The following is a 17,005-nucleotide window of genomic DNA, read 5'->3' as shown; positions in this document are numbered from 1 at the left end:
CCTGCATGTTCCACCAAAATAACTCTGCCGCAAGCCCCGTAAAACTTTGGAAAAGGCCAAGGTGTTGTAGACTTTGTAGTGAAATATCGGAGTAAAACCGACTCCTCGTTGAGGAGAAGTGACGTGGCGAGAAACGCGCGTCCGACCCTGTCTACTCCTGTTCTCTCGCTTTTGACAAACAGCTGTTTCACTTCTTGTAGAAACCTAGAAGACAAACAGAGTGACAAAGCTGACTTTTCCTTGTGGGATATTCTCCACGCTTCCTGCAGCCAGGGTAGTTTCAAAACAACGTCGGTCACCAACATGGTCTCCAGAATGAAAGACGAGGCGTTACAAACCCGAGGACGTGACGACATCCGACAGATAGACTTCTCATACCTCTGCCATACATGTTCCTCACCCAGAATTTTAGCAATAACCGTTTTACCGTCCACAGTCCCGATGGAAACTGCACCTTTCTTCAACGGCCTGTCTGAATGCACGTTCTGGAAGTGTCCCCGGTGGAGAAGTTCACAGGTGTCCCCAAAACACGCCGGACATTTTCCCGTCTCCGCCCACGAAATCTCGAGGTCGTGTGTCAGGACAAGTGCCCTCTGCCTGGCCTTCAGAGTGTAGACAAAAACAACTAACAGCAGTACTACAAACGGGAATACCTGCGTCCTAGTTAACGTTGACCTTTGGCCCCACAGACAGCGATGCAACAAGCGCCATGATATTGAGCATGGAGCCAACATGTTTCTTTGCTCATTTTATAGTAAAACACGCTATGGCTAAGTCCCGGGACTTCTGCCCACGTAGGAGGAAGACTTCCTCAAACACAGAGTCGTCGAACTAGAACATTGTTTTGTCAAAAGTGTCCCAGTGTACACTCCGTCGAGTCGGGTGCGCAGCCGTTCCGCGCAGCTGGATTATCAAGTTCACTGACCTGTAACCTTTTATGGCCCCGAGCCGGAGGTATTAAAAGACACTTAGTCTAGTAGTGTGACAATATGTTTACGTAAAAGTCTCAGCGAGGCAGAAACTTTCCTATATGGGCTGACGTTCAGGTCATGCGCATGGATAATACAACTAACTACTAGTAGTTATCTGTCAGGGAGAGTCGGCTGCAGTTTTTTCCGAATGATTACTTTAACGTGTTATAGATTATGACTTGATTACGATAAAAAATATTAGTTTACCTATAGTTTACCTATAGTGCACCCACTATGATTCCAACCGCCATTGGTCGATGTCAGTCACCGTTGACTTAAAATCCCATTAATACCCGAGACACATAATTCCCCCTTCCTACCCCCCCTACCCCACCACTCTTACCCCTTCCTAGTTTCTCTCCCACCACTCTTCTCCACCCCAACCCCCCGGCCACCACTCTTCCCCCTAGTTTGTCAGCTGTTTTATTCTATGGAGTGGATTTCCAAGAAAGCAGTTGCCAATGTGATGCGCATGCTGTGGTATTCCTTATACCTACAACTTTAGGGGTACACACTATCCCATATAATGGTGAAATGTGTTGTGATATATATCGCATTTATAGAAAACACCAAGTACAGAATGTGATAAAACCATTTCCCTTATAACGTTGAAAGACTCTGATCTATTCAGGCAACAAATAAAACGAGCTGAGCATTGACAAAAAAATTGACGCAGAAACTAGATGTAAATTTAAGTACGCGAGGGAATCTTAGTTCACAAATAATATATGCAACACTTCGTCTTATTACTAGCTCAAAATCATCTTTATTATTATAACAACAAAGGCCGGTACCTCTTTGCTATAATTTCAAACGGTGCAATGGAATGTTCGTCTTCCAACATATACATGATATGTTTTTTTTAAAGAACCGATCCGATAAGATGATTCCATAAAATAATTCAGTCATTCCTTTCGGAGCGGAAGGCAGGAATTCTTTCCAGAAGGGCGCGAAGTAAATTTCCTGGAATTTTCTGGTGAGCAGCGATCATGTCTTCCAGAGCACGATGAGTCTGAAATGACAATAAAGTTTTATTTCTTTTTAATTTGTGCTGGGTCATCTGCCATTCCAGTATTAAAATATGCACCCACTCTCCCTGCAACAGTCTCTGCTGGACAAGCATACGCACAAACTCACAGACAACCCCACGCAAAACATATTTCCGTACATGGAGTTAACAACATTTGAGTTTTCTAAATGCCATCTCTTTATTCCAGAAACGTAATGTATAAACATAAGAAAATGCAGGGGGAGTGACTATGACTGTACATTTAGTTTACATGGGACATAATATATAAGCATCACTAGTAGTTTTGAATAATTCACTATTGGACTAATGGCCTACCTTCTTAGCAAGCTCTTCAGCGGAAAGGTTGGGATCGTAGATAGGGTCTCCTATATAGGTTCTGTGTAACCGTAAACAAAGAGTAACATCATTATGATCTACACGATATCTCATTTCTTTGTTATAAATAAGCCCCAGATTAATTATATGACAGACGATATCACAGAAACTGTTCTTGTCTGATTTCTGTATCATGTGTGAGTTATGACACAGAAGTATGAAAAGAAATCTGGAAGTATTGGAGGGTCCTGAATTCCCCCGTGTCGACTTCTAATGCCTAAATTCCCTGTGTCTGACGTTTTGACCCCCTGTCATTCCACCTGTCACTCTTCCCCACCCACTCACTGTCAACCTACTCTGTCTGGACAAACAGACACACAAACCCACAGTTCAGACACCCGAGAAAAGAATACTTCCGTACCCGGAAGTAAATAAAATACCTCTCTTGGTTCAGTCCACCAGGCTCATCACCACACCTACACTAACCTGAGTTTGACAGGGAATCCTCCATAGATACCAACAACAGGCATCCTCGTTTTCTCATATACCCACTCCAGGAAGCCTAAGCACAAAACAATAAGAAAAAAAATACACATATATGTCTCCAGGCTTACTATACCAACTTTGACAAAAAGCTCATTAGAATGTAATGGGCACTTGAAGTGAACGAAAATTTACCAGCATCTTACATTAATTCATATGACTTCAGAATAATAATTAAAAATCTTTAGAAGTATATGGTACTTGCGTTTTCCCATTCGCGGTGTTCTGAAGGCCTCTCGGCAGTTTTGTGTAAACATGGGAAAGATAGGCTTCAGGGGAACAAAAGAGCGCAGTAAGGACGTGATCACAAAATTCAAGAGGTATAAACGACAAAGATTTCAGACCCGCTTTAATGGGCAGCCATATTTTGTGAAGGTATTGAGATGGTTTATCTATTGATGAAACATGATTACTGTTGATAGACCAATCCGGAAGCGCGGTACAATTTTATCGAACACGATTGAGTGAACCAATAAGCATCAGATAACGTATCAATTGGACGGATAGCCCAATCAGCACCAAGGACATAGATGGTGGAAGAGGGTGGATAATTTCATTTAGAGCAAGAACCAGTCAGCTAGTATAGACTTACCACTCCGGCCTCTTTCGCCACGGCGGCGAACCCCATTCTCCTTCTCCATATGAGTCTGTAGTTCTCGTCGCCGAAGAGAGCTTCCCTGAGGCCGCCGGGCGCCAGGCCCAGCAGGTTCCCCTTCTTCAGTACTTGGACGCAGTGTTGGTGTTCGCCTGACGTCACACCCATCGTGTGCAGCATGAATCTCCACCCTGAAGAGATACAGAGAGGGGTGGGGGAGAGGAGTTAAAACTTGGAGTACTTGACGAAGTTTGCATATCGCAAAGCATACCTGGAATTGGATTTGTATGGTTTAGGTCAACGAATTAGGCCGAGGGTTGTTGACAGTAACCTGCGTACCACCTGCGTACCATATCCTTTGTACCATTGTAGTTACTCCTGACTCTCGCTTCTCGCTTGCAACCACGGTAACTACGTAGACTGAGGATGGTACCTAAGCTACGTCAACACAATGACGCCAGCTTTAGGCTTATCATTTCTTATGTCAATGTTTGACAGGAATAACTTAAAGCACATTGAAAGGAGAGTAAACAGGCCAGCATATACCTGGAATGTTGAACATGAAGTGGTCGGCCACGGCCCAGAGAGGTCTGTTCTGTACGAGATTGATTTTCGCCAGCACGTAGTAGAAGTCTAACGGCACGGTGGCATGATAGTACACCAGCATCCCGGGACCGTGTTTGGGCAGCTTCTCCAAACCATGGATCTCATGGCCTATAGGGTAAAAAAGGTCTTATTACTAGCTTTGAAAGCCGACCTTTAATTTATAGCTGGCGCAGTTGACAACAGTCCAAACCTTGCTGCCGTCTAACTCCAAACCATCGTCTGGAGAGGGTCGGTGGAGCAGGTTTTAACAATAGATACAAGACTTCGTTATTATAATGATATTAATGTCGATCATCAAAAAGATTAAACCGTTATAATTGGGACAACGGGTGGTAGAGGGAGAAAGGCCTAAAGGCGCAGCATCCATTCATCCTGCAACTGTATCAGAACATGGAAATACAGATGCTGAATATTGTCTCACCGTGCCAAAACTTTGCCTGGATATCCCAGAAGGCGGAGGCCATCCGCCGCGCTGGTAACCAGACATCCCCGGCAAACGGGTCCGTCAGGTTGTGCTTCTCGCCAAACCGGTGGATGATGATCGCCGTGACGTACAGGGAACCGACCATGCTCCAGGGGAGAATGTAGAGGACAGCCGTGGGCAGCAGGATCCAGTAGATGAACACAGTCTCCCAGTCTAGATTGTTCATGCCGAGATACTCCATGACACCGTGGAGCGTTTCTATGGTAACGGTGACGCTCTCCGTCCATGACAAGATGGTGGCGTTGGTGAGGAGTTGTTCTGTGGTGGAGTTACAGACCGGGCTGGACTCTGGAGCCAGATGAACGGACGCGGTGGCGGGGGAACCAGACGTCACTGCACTGCAATTGCCACCTGTCACACAAACTGTCAGACGGGGACAACAGTCGGCAAAATGGACAGATTAACACATATCGATTATGTTCTTTGATCAGATCATCAGCTTAGAAAATATTAAGGGGCATATGACCTTTTATTTTGCAGCCCTACGTTTTGACAGAGGTGGGCGGGGCTATGGGATTGGTTTATGCCAGACTGTGGGTTTATACTATGATCGTCTCTGCACTACGGTTTCTTACAACACTTGACATTTGATATTTCTGTATGCGTGGATTGTTAGTAACGCATGGAAGGTGATAGCAGTAATTGAGCGCCGTAACTTTCATTCGTACTGTCGGACAGTCAGACCACATTTAGCAAATATACTTTTGTTGATCCACAAATATGCTTATGTCTCGATGCAACATCTACTGTATAAGTCACAAATACATGTGCTGTACTCACAACTGGATGTGACCCCGTCAGCCAAGTGCACCATGGTATATAGGGCGAAGACGAGCATGATTTCAACCACTAAACGTGGCGATGTTTCTGTCTCGTCACATAAGGAACTCACCAAAGCAAATGTGACCTTTGGTACATGTAGGTCATATGCTGATCACATGCACTTTGGATGCCAATGTTGATACAGTGAGGTGTACATAACGTGCCTTTTGACCTCTTTGTGCCTGACTCTTGTCCCATATAGTCTTATTCTGTGCAGGCAAGAGTGAACTTCAAGTGTATGCCGATACGCACATGATTGTGGTGGTAAATTTCTAATTTATATGATTTATAATTTATGCTATTGAACATTTGCATAATCAATGACAAACATTCATAATTTATCTGACTGTCATGAAGGTTAACCTCATTTATCAAGGGTATGAGGTCATGGAACTCTAGTTAAATTCTTGCGGAACATCACTTTTCATGTATGGTAAGGACGCATGTCTGGGGAACATATAAATATATAAGTTTTAATGAACTCTTGAACAAACTACATGTACATCACCACATTGTTTGAATAAAGCAAGACATACACAAAAACATTTCATGGAGGTATGAGATCATTGATCACTTGTTTATATTTTGGAAAACAGTCAACATTGATATTTTTTGCCCTTTGTTCCCAGAACTAAACATCACCTAAAGTTTAGGCTTGGTGTAACAAATACATGTATATAAGTCACTTAGTGAATATCAACAAAGCATTAGCTGGCCAGGCATCACTTATCAATGTTAACTAACATAAGTACATTGTACAGTCTGTCAAATATTCTCTGGAATGGTAGTTCCCCATATTGTAGTGTTAAAGCTGAAAGTCAAATATCACAAAGATGCCTTACTAACAAGACATTTCAAACAATTCTGTCAAATCAGCATGTGAGAAAACACAATGCCTAACATAGTATTTATGCGCCATACTTGAATTAACACTGATAGGTACAATGTATGAAAAAGATACTGGCTTTTTCAATACTTACAACATAATACTACAATGCATATGTGAGTAATATTAACACATTGTTGGATCATTTTCATTGCACACTTTGTGATTCACCACTCCAAACTGAAGACATCTTCAGCAACTAGCACATGTAAATCAAAACAAAATAAGAAAAAAAAAGAAAACTGCAATAGAAAGATTTGGTCCTACATTTAGCTTCCCTCAGGAAATGAGTCTGTTATTTATACCTTCTCAAAATTCATTCATGATTTATCACAGTGACAATAGGTCAATGCTTGCACATTCATACATGTTATACAAAAATCGTTTGTATCAAAGTTGCAACATATTAAACACATGTGCCTAGTATGTGTAGACATGCCAACAAGACTAACTACACTTTTATACATGTGCACATTAATTAATAAATTATGAAAACTTTACCATGACTTATGATTTTATATGCAATAGCAAATACTGACATTTCCTCCACAAAAATAATATACTTTTCACATTTCCTTCTTTTTTATTCCACAATTTCCACAATCTTAGTTGATAGGAATATTTGAATGTTATAAATCCCTATTACACATTTACACTCCAGGCCTGCAGGTCATTACAGACCAAGAACAACTCTATGATACTTTCTGGAAAGCTCCTCCTAGCAACTTTGTTTGTAACTACAGCATGTTGCTACAACTTGCAGCATGTAACCACAATACATGAGAAGAATGCTGACAGCTTTCCAATCACGATATTACAAATGTATATATTTCTTTTCCTGCCGTACAATCAACAGTGCCTTTTTAACATTTGTTTGTCTGAATTTGCACCTCATAGCTATGGCAAACTATACTTAGTTCAATTCCATCATTGATGTCTCATCTCAAAACATTTCTAGGTTGCAGAGACAGTGGCTTACTACCATAACAAAAAGTCATCAACGTCAGATCGAGGAGGTTACCAGTATAGAGGGTCTGCATGGGGGGGTCCTGGTAACGGTTAACGGTAAATTCAGCAGGGCCGATAACGCTTAACGGTAAATTCAGGATGGTCGGCAACGCTTAACGGTAAATTGACAGGCTTTTTTTCGAGCTGCACTGGATTTGGTATCTCGCTTTGTGAGAAAAGGTGATCACTGACAAAATTACGTATACCTTATACATGTAATGACCTGCCCTGGCCCCCGAGTGCGTCCGAGTGGACGTTGGCCAGGGCTCTACCCAGCTTGACTTTTTTCCGTTCGCCCATGGATTTTGAGAGGGGAGCGCCAAAGGTGCTCGTAATCTAGGGGGGCCGGGGGCATGCTCCCCCGGGAAATTTAGGATTTTTAACTTCAAAAACGCAATTTCCCGCATTTTGAGAGGCAAATCATGGTGTTGAGAGTGTTTGTCGGTCCTTCTGATGTTTTCATATTTTTACTCAAGATTTTTGTTAATTTTGCCTGTCAAAAAAGATTCTGTAACTCTCCGCAAACTTCCGGTAATTGACCAAAAACTGGTACTGGCTAGAGCCGAATGAACCGAGCGCAGAAGGCGCGAGTCGAGCACCAAAGGCGCGAGCAATGTAGGGGGGTCCGGGGCATTCTCCCCCGGGAAATTTTGTATTTTTAAACCTTCAATGACGCATTTTCCTGCACTTTGAAAGGCAAAATTAGGCGTAACGAAGAATCATTCATTAACGCTTGACGCTGAATTTAGGATGACAAATAACGGTTTACGTTGAATTAAAACGACCAATAACGCTTCACGAGGAATATACTGATAACGCTTAACGTTGAATTAGAGCGGGCCGGCAACGATTAACGGTGAATTAAAATAGCCCATAACGGTTAACGAAAAAGGGCATGCAGGCCCTCAGTATAACCTCCTTGGACAAATCTAGCTAGTGAGAAACACTTTAAGCTATCTTAGCATAATTTCTACTTGCACTTTTCAAAGGCTCTTGGAAGACAGGCACTGATATGTCACTCCTTTCTATTACCAGCAACATAACACACAACAGTTCCATTTCACACTGTACCACACTGCACTGAATGTGTTTTAATTCTTGACTTTACACTGACGCTGCAAACGTCTACAGTTTTGCACCTTGCCCTGCAAGTGACCATTGCACAACTTGACCAAACCACTGCACATGACTGTTGCATTAAGACAGCGTCACACAGCAGGAAAATAGCTTGCCGGATAAGTCTGTGAGCTTTAGTAGGACATTTTAACAGCAGTGTCCTTTTGACCACTTCACAATTTTGAGATAGGTAATCCAATGAGAGAGGCTAGATTTTAAGCAAAAAACGTGTTGGATTCTCTGGCAATCTTAAAGTTTGCTGACTTTCTGGTGATGAACAAATTCACCCAAAGGTCATTGACAGTGTGACGCCAGCCTATATAACAACATGTACTGTTTGATCAAACGCTCCATGTCCTCTTTATTCCTGCTTCTCGCTGCTGAATGCAGGGATTCTGTCCAGCAGGGCACCAAAGACGGTACCTGGGATCTTCTGATATGTGTCAATCATCTGTTCCAAGGCATTGTGGGTCTGCAGGGGGGAAACAGGAGCTTACTTACTGTACTGTTTTATAGTTTTTGTAAATATATGATTTTTTAACACTTTGTAAACATGTAAATATCGACGCCATTCAGGCAATATTGTATGCCATGTTTGTCTGTTATGTCTGGTATGTTAATAAAGAATTGAATACAAACTGATCTGAGTCATCAAATGTGTACAATGGCTATGGTTACTATGCATTCTATGGTCAACTCTTAAGACTATGTCAACCTCTCACAGATTAAACATTGCCTTCGACTCTCTTCTTCAGATGCTTTCATGGCTATTGTTCTGATGAGCTATAACTTCTTGTTCCAACATTGAAAGCTAGGTTCTCATCTAGCTCATCATTACACTGTCCGAGTGCATGTCCTTGCATAGTCACCTATACCTCTACCCCCCTCCCCCCCCCCCAAAAAAAAATAATAATTGAAATGCAGCCCTCCTTGTAAATTAGAATAACTCACCTTAACAGCTAATTCCTGAGCAGAGACCTTGGGATCATATGGAATTGGGTCCCCAATATACGTCCTGAAGAAAACGTGATACACATATGAAAGAGCTTTACTTATAATTTCAGCTGTAGAAAATTCTACACAAGCCATCTTGAAGATGAAGCTACTTAGTCTGTAAATTTCTCAACATTTCAACATGGATGACATCCTCTCATATTCCAAAAAGTGTTAAAAAAATCAAACTGCAATGTGAAAACATACAATGTAATATGGAAAATGAATAGTAAAAGAACAAGAGAGAGAGAGAGAGAGGGAGGGATCAGAGAGGGAAAAGAAAGCTCACCTAAATTTCACTGGAAAGCCTCCGTAAATTGGCACAATGGGCAGCCGGGTTTTCTCATACACCCACTCCAGGAAGTCTACAGATATGTAAGAAAAAGGCACAACGAAATGGTGATGCTCTACAAATTTACATTAGAAAACATTCTTCCTGTCACAGGCAAAGAAATTACTTTTTTTGGTCATGGCAGTTCCCTTTACTTTTTACAGTTACATGTTAAATCAAAGGTATCTTACTGAATAATGAATATCATTATTTAAGTAGAGTACTTACGTCTCCCCATTCTGATGGACCTAAATCCCTCTCGACAGTTCTGAGTAAACATGGGATATATGGGCTGCAAAGAAATCAAGAAAAAAGTAAAAAAAGTGAAGATTTGTAAAGTTAAGTATGTTCTAACACTGTGTTCACTAAACTAAGAAACAATATTTCAATCAAAGTTGACTGATTCAAAATATCTGATTGAAGCACAACTCACCACTTTGGCTGCTTTAGCCACCTTGGCAAAGCCCATTCTGTTTTTCCAGACTAGTCTGTAGTATTCATCCCCAAAGAGTGCCTCTCGTACCCCACCAGGAGACAGGGAGAGCAGGTTTCCCTCCTTCAGCAGCTTAATGCAGTCTTCTGGTGCCCCAGGAGTCACGCACATCACCTTCAGCATCAGGCTCCAGCCTAGGGAGGCAGGAAGGGATTACACGTATCTAAGCTGAAGCCAGATCTTTCTAAATATACTTGTTTCAAAACTCAGAGTGAGGCCATGTCGAGGTCATACAAGATACAAAACTCTTCATACCTGGGATCTTGAACATAAAGCGGTCGGCGACAGCATACAGAAGGCGGTTCTGATTGAGCACGACTTTTGCCATGACGTAGTACAGGTCGATGGGGATGGCACCGTGGTAGTACACCACCAGGGCAGGGCCACTGGCAGGCAGCTTCTCCGCACCATGGATTTCGTATCCTGTAAGGGTAGAAAATGTAAGGTGGTTTGGGAGCCCAATGTTTTGAATCAGAATACTAAGGCTGAGTATTCTGATTCAAAACATTGATGGTATTGATTTTTTAATCAAAGAAGGAATAATGATTGAAAGCATAGAGTTGTTTGTAATTGGCTTATCAGTTTATATCATAAGATACATGTTGGTCATTAAGTTACAGCAAGGAGTTTCAAGTTTTGGAAGCTCCTCAATGGTTAGACATTGAAGGGCGGGTATTGGATACTCTTCAGCAGTTATCTAGAAGTTACTCTGGTCTTTGTACTATGACCTTTGAGGTTGGTCAAGGACACCGTCCTACTTTTTCAAGGCAACAGGGATTCTGTTCATCAAAAGAATTGCATGCATCTTGATACAATGGCCACAGATAGGTTTTTTCGTATCGCAATTGAAAAGTTCAAAATAAAAGGTAATATACTAATGCTACAAAGTTTGCATGTAAATGCACACCAAGCTATAATTTGCTGAATAAACGGATATAAACGTACATAGCTTATATACCAAGGCCTGCTTACCATGCCATATTTTGCCCTGCAGTTCCCAGAGTAGTGCAACAGTTTTTCGGGCACCAAGCCAAAGGTCCACAGCGAACGCATCCCGCAGTTTGTGTCGTGCCCGGTAGATGTGTATGATCAGCGCGGTCAAGTAGAGGAGGATGATGACAAACAATGGCAGGATGAAGGCGACGACCATCGGGAGGAACATCCAGACCAGAAAGGAGATCCAGTCGATGTCCAGGTTGTCCACACCCAGCTGCTCCATAACTCCGTACATGGTTTCCATGGCGATGTTCACAGTCTCCATCCATGACAGGATAGACGTGTTGGTCAGCAGTTTTTCTGTGTCGGCATCGCAGATAATGATGAAGTCCATGGCAAGGTTTTCCATGACACAGTCGTCCGCTGTGTGGGTTCAGAGTAGCAGTGTGCCACAACTGTAACACAACAAACATTAGCTTGTGATAAGTTGGTCCCAAGGCCAGATGTCAAAAGATAAAACATCTTGATTACTGACATCTTGACACTTTTGTAGTCTTTGCAGGGACATGACATCAAGATATAGAATCATTATTGTAAAATTTGGTTGATAACAAGCTTTTCAAACATTTGAAGCAGGTAATACACCCTTTTGTACTTCTCTTTTGCTATCTCCAAGAAAAATGACCTTTCCCCATACCACTGAAGAACAAGTCCAGGGACTACTGGGTGTCCTTGTCGTGTCCACACAGTGTTACAAATTAGGTTTAACAATCATGGAATAAACTTTGCACAACCCTAAAGAATAATGTTATCTATATCACCTATAAACATGGACGACCCAATTGGTTTCTCATCAGACTGGATAACACAGTTTCTAACATGGACACAACAAAAGACATAATGCTAAAATACATCTTGATGTAATTGTAAATATCTGCTCATGATTGACTGCAGCTTTCCATATTTCATCTACAAATAAAAGTAAAAACAAATTAAGAAGCTGATACACAATGACAGCTCTGTTGGGTGTGCCAGGGTCAATACCCTTATCATTGTAACCTTTGACTGATGATCATGCTGCCCCCACCTGCACAAATTCCAAAGAGTACTGGTAGTATACTTTGAGTTTAAACAAACATCAAACAAACAAAAATGTTATTTGTTTGAACATGTAGACCCATCACACAGTGTTACGTAATATGTTATTCTTGATAGCTGGATACAAAGGAAATTATGAGTGGCATCACACAACCAGGCTAGTGGACATGAGATCAAGAAGTCATGGGTTTGATTCCTGAATTTCCTGGCATTCCTGGCTATAGACATTCAGTCCGTGGGAAAAGCACTTAACATGACTTTCCTCTATCTATTGATTTAAACCAGGTATAAAATGGGTACCCGACTTTGGCTGGGGAGGTAAAAGGAGATGGAAAGAGAGGGATGGGCTCTGCCTACCATTATATTGAGGGCATCAAGGGCTAAATGGGACCTTACAAAGGGAAATGTTCCCTGTTCTCTGTCATAACATGAAAATTGAGAGTTGATGACACAGTATTATGCAAATAGTTATAAATCACTATAAAATTATAATAAAATAAGAATCTGCAGACTGACAGGAAGGTCAAGTTGAAGGTCAAAATGGTTTCTCAGAAAGCTGGGAGGAAGTGATAATGCACAGGTGAAATATGCACATGACATTCAGAATAATGAATATAAAGCAAGAAATTCACAACTCTATAAAATACTTCACAAAAGTGTGAAATCATTGATTTCTTTTTTACAAAGAGGATATAATTAAATAAGAAAACAAACAGACAAGTCTGGAGTAAGGGACCTGTCATACATACTCTCTATATGCAGGCAGGTCCAGCCCAAGTAAGGTAACCACAGCTGTGTTGTAGGCTGAAGCTACAGACTGTGATCCTTGCCATCTGAAGGACACATAAAACTGCTGACGTTATTTTTCTGCCATCCAATACTAACAAAGAAGTGGAACTCCTATAAGTTAATTTTTAACATTCTGAGTTAATCAATTAACTTGATTGGTATGTACATCAACTGCTCATGTAATGGTTACTGGAGACGCAGTAGACATTAAATGTTTACATGGTCCTCCCACAATCTAGCAAATAAACAGACCAAAAACCAAGACCGAAAACAGAATTAAAGAAATGATGAAACAAAAATGTTTGATATCAGAATTGCTTGATCCCACCTAACATCAAGGAAGTTGCTTGAACCAAGGAGGACTTTTTAACCTCCTTGCTTGAACAAACAAGATTGTCTACAAGCAAGAGTAGTAGTAGTAGTAGTAGTAGTAGTAGTAGTAGTAGTAGTAGTGATCATGAGCCTTTATTTAAACTCGAAAGCTTGTTAAGTACAACATATGGCCGCTTTTTTATGACCGCAAACGTTTTAAGGTACAGTACTAGTACATTTCCTGCCAATGCACATATTCATTGAGAAACAAATAGCATGACAAAACAAGGATTGATGTAGATTTCCTGCCAATGTACAAAAGTTTGTAATTTTTTGTTCGTTCTTTAATCAATACCAGAATATACAAAATTTGAATATTTTGGAAAACTGGATAATACTAGCACTATTAGCAGTGTGTGAAGTTCTCATCTAGCCATCTGTATTTTGAATGCTATAGTGCACACCCCACATGTATGTATGATGTAATTGGCATAACATGGTGTTTTCCTTCTTCATTACAACCTTCTTGAGAAGAGGATGCAGTGCTTCAGTGAAAGACCTAAAATATACCGACATGAGTATGTGACAGGCACAAATTTTCAAGGTTCAGCCTCTGTGGTTAGGCATTCAGGAAGTGCTAATATAAAGTGTTAATTATATTCGTAACCAGCTATATTTTTCTCATGTGGCCAATTAATTGTTCATGATTTAGAATTGCCCATAAAACTCCAGAATTGTTGCATGTTGCATGAGCATAATTTAGCATGATTCGCAAGTTTGCCATTTGTTATTTAGTCACCTATATCACCAAGGACAGCTCTTTTCATCTATACTCAGAGAGAATATAGAGCCAGGCTCTTTTTACTGAAAAAGCTCATATTACTTATACCAAGGCCTTTTTGAACCTCCTTGTACAAGTTGTAACCTCCTTGCCTATTTGAATCAAAATAGGTCATAACGCTTATGATAAAACACGAGTGTAAAAACCGCACACTTGCCCTGTCATTCACATATTCTACATCCAATGACTCGGATGTGTGCTTTCAGCTGTTTCGCCATGTCGTCCACTCCATGTGTCATTCATAGCTTCTCACAAGGACGACGAAGAAAAACAAATTCTCATTCCTGTTTCATATTTACGCAGCCTGTCACCCCACTGCGACCTCATCAGCTGATTGATACGCCACGTGACTTTTGGGCTACTACACTTGGTAGTTTTTTGATTTCCTAAATATTCATTGTATAGCCCAAAAACTGTTATTCTATGCTAATGAATAAATACTGGATGAAGAATATATATATTTTATTGCTTAAAGACATTTGATTCGAGGCATGATTCATTATATTGTCCAATTTTAAAACGATGGAATTTTCCGCCACCCCTATATGGTGTAAGTGTGGGGTTCCATAACAAAGCACGCTGGGTGCCACGCCCAACATGGCGGCTGTCTTGAACGAACTTACGACGAATTTTTCTGTTTCCAAGTCGCCCGCATACTTGAAGACGAGATCAGTTTACGTGACGCGGGCGTTCAACCTGTGTGGTTAGGCATCGGGCATTGATTGATGTCCACCGTTGTGGAGATAACTGAAATGGAGGATGATGGCAGGAAAAAGAAGGTACGTAGTCGCGCAACTGTCACCGCTAGTTTTTGGGTGTGGTCCTTTTTCCTGACTGCGTGTTGCCGTAGTTCCTACCTTTACGTCATCTGCGTTCCCCGCAACTACTCATGGTTTTATGACAACCATGTAAAAACTTGTAAAACGCCTTTCGTAGCAATTTTCCTGAAATTCTTAGTTCTGGTTTCTTACGGGGGAATTCGCAGACAAATTATGACTTACGTGTGTTACCTAGTTTGGGACCGTTACTTCTTTCGGAGGGGGGGGGGCGTTTAGAGTGACAAATATTTTTGCCATTTTTGATCATATACAACAATACACATACGACCCTTGTACATGTTAGAAAACATTACGAACTATTCACCATATTATAATTGTTTTCTGTCACCCAATCCACGTCAGTAAAAAGAAAAATTAACTTTTAAGTGTTGTAGCCACTTTTTGCATACGAATCTTCATAATTATAGATTTTTGGGGGGAAACATGACCCATGATATTTTTACCTCAGGGCTATGTTTATTTGGTACAGAATAGAGGTTTGTGCCTTGTTTGTTGCATGTGTGTCTTTATGTCAGTCAGAGGACACATCACAGCATGCTGTACAATACAATGGATCATTGTTTCCTTTCCTTGGGTGGGGACATGTATAATGATGGTCCATTAGATTTCTACAAAAAGATCCAAAGTCCTGTTAGCATTCAATTAATAAATAATGACATACCCTCACTATAACAAGCACTGTGTTCAACATTTACTGTAAAATGGCATAGTTAGTTTAGGTCATGCCTGAAGACATTTGGCTGTTTCTAATTAGTAAAGTAGCATAATATTGCAGTCAGTGGTGACCACAACTACAAAGTGGAAAATTGATTTGATGTTCTGTCATTTATAACTGAAGAGTTGTGTAGGATGATAAAAGAGCATGCAGAATGTTGGACTGTTACATTATCAATCTATGCTGTGGCAATTTTATCCCCAATATATCAGTTTCAAGCCCTTTTTTTCCTAACTGATCACCATAGTCCATACCCCCTTGAGGCCCCTCCCTTAAAATGTATAGAAATAGAATTAAGTTTAAATCTGTTGACCCCACCTCCAATCTTTCCGCTATATCTTGTGCTTATAGTAAAATAGCGGATTTTTATTCCTGCATTGCAGAGATGAAGTTTTTTTGTAATAATAGTAAAAATACTATTAAAGAAATAAGGAGAAAAGATAACTGTACAAGTTACTGAAATTATCTACTAAAGTGAGTTTGTTGAAGCCCTCATTAATACTCATAGTTATGAAGTCCTGAATTGTAGTGACTGGATGTGACAATTGCCTAAGGGCACTTGGCATGCTGTGTAGCAGTGCCTCCTGCTGAGTACATGCATACCTTTCCTCTGCATCCTCAGCAGATGTTACCATTCATCATTACAGTGAGGGAAGGGAATCTGAGATATATCCAAAGAAAATATTTTAATGGTACAAACTAAGCTGAGATGTCTATACCAGTAGATCACCCACACTGCCAACATATCAAGTCAGATTCAACTGTTGAAGTTTTAGATGTATATTCGTAATATATACAGCATTTATTGCATTCAATATTAGATACAACAAGAAGCCATAGGCGACAATTCTCCGTGAAGTTTTATATATTTCAACAAAATCCCAAGCGTCAACGCCAGACCTACTGTGCAGACATTATAATTAGGCAACGGTTAATACCACGCTCGTCCCCAGCGCCCGTGGAGAAGCCATAGGTTATAGATCGTGGCTTAGCCCAGGCTATGGAAAATAAACTTTCTTTAATGCAAATCTGTCGTTTTTGTTTTCTTTGCGCTATCTAAAGGGTTAGGATAACCTACTCTACTCTGGCGGTATTGTCGTGCGCGCTCGCTAGTACGTAACGTTACACGGCGGCCATCTGAATACATGTACACTGCATTCTTTCTACTATCGGGACCTAAAACAAGACGCAAGATTCCTATTTTGGGGTATAAAATGCTGTCACAATGGTAATATATACCAAATGAAACGGACCTTTACAAAGTACCTCATTTGGTGACGCT

The 17,005-nt window shown here is 40.9% G+C and overlaps 4 protein-coding genes across 5 annotated transcripts in view; 1 reads left to right on the top strand and 3 right to left on the bottom strand.

Annotated features, from left to right (window-relative positions):
* LOC109480651 (deleted in autism protein 1 homolog) overlaps positions 1-1,222 on the bottom strand; it is a 3,154-nt gene extending 1,932 nt beyond the window's left edge. The window contains exons 1-3 of the mRNA XM_019782881.1: positions 1,205-1,222; positions 379-602; positions 147-204 (exon numbers count right to left, since the gene is read on the bottom strand). Of these exons, the coding sequence (XP_019638440.1) occupies positions 147-204; positions 379-602; positions 1,205-1,222 (300 nt within the window). The remainder of the gene's footprint in view (positions 1-146; positions 205-378; positions 603-1,204) is intronic.
* A 497-nt stretch (positions 1,223-1,719) lies between these two features.
* LOC109480815 (transmembrane protein 68-like) lies at positions 1,720-5,440 on the bottom strand. Its single transcript, XM_019783133.1, has 8 exons — positions 5,325-5,440; positions 4,482-4,907; positions 4,001-4,168; positions 3,452-3,645; positions 3,065-3,128; positions 2,803-2,878; positions 2,317-2,377; positions 1,720-1,983 (listed from the first exon to the last, which is right to left on the bottom strand). Exons 1-8 carry the CDS (start codon positions 5,380-5,382, stop codon positions 1,873-1,875), a joined length of 1,158 nt encoding a protein of 385 aa, XP_019638692.1. The 5' UTR covers positions 5,383-5,440; the 3' UTR covers positions 1,720-1,872.
* Positions 5,441-8,172: 2,732 nt separating this feature from the next.
* On the bottom strand, positions 8,173-14,496 carry LOC109480816 (transmembrane protein 68-like). 2 transcript variants are annotated; one of them, XM_019783134.1, is made up of 9 exons: positions 14,323-14,496; positions 12,977-13,060; positions 11,166-11,584; positions 10,449-10,616; positions 10,134-10,327; positions 9,929-9,992; positions 9,659-9,734; positions 9,328-9,391; positions 8,173-8,848 (listed from the first exon to the last, which is right to left on the bottom strand). In XM_019783134.1, exons 3-9 carry the CDS (start codon positions 11,536-11,538, stop codon positions 8,738-8,740), a joined length of 1,050 nt encoding a protein of 349 aa, XP_019638693.1. In that variant the 5' UTR covers positions 11,539-11,584; positions 12,977-13,060; positions 14,323-14,496; the 3' UTR covers positions 8,173-8,737. The 2 variants fall into 2 exon arrangements, with proteins under 2 accessions (XP_019638693.1, XP_019638694.1); XM_019783135.1 differs by lacking the exon at positions 12,977-13,060 and having other exon boundaries at positions 14,327-14,496.
* A 254-nt stretch (positions 14,497-14,750) lies between these two features.
* The window catches only part of LOC109480771 (cerebral cavernous malformations 2 protein-like), a 16,372-nt gene continuing 14,117 nt past the window's right edge, over positions 14,751-17,005 (top strand). Inside the window, exon 1 of the mRNA XM_019783070.1 lies at positions 14,751-14,948. Coding sequence (XP_019638629.1) covers positions 14,895-14,948 — 54 coding nt within the window. The 5' untranslated portion in view covers positions 14,751-14,894. The remainder of the gene's footprint in view (positions 14,949-17,005) is intronic.

The sequence above is a fragment of the Branchiostoma belcheri genome, unplaced genomic scaffold, assembly GCF_001625305.1.
Source record: "Branchiostoma belcheri isolate BF01 breed outbred unplaced genomic scaffold, Haploidv18h27 scaffold52, whole genome shotgun sequence".
NCBI classification, from domain to species: Eukaryota; Metazoa; Chordata; class Leptocardii; order Amphioxiformes; family Branchiostomatidae; genus Branchiostoma; species Branchiostoma belcheri.
This window is presented reverse-complemented; position numbering and strand designations above follow the sequence as displayed.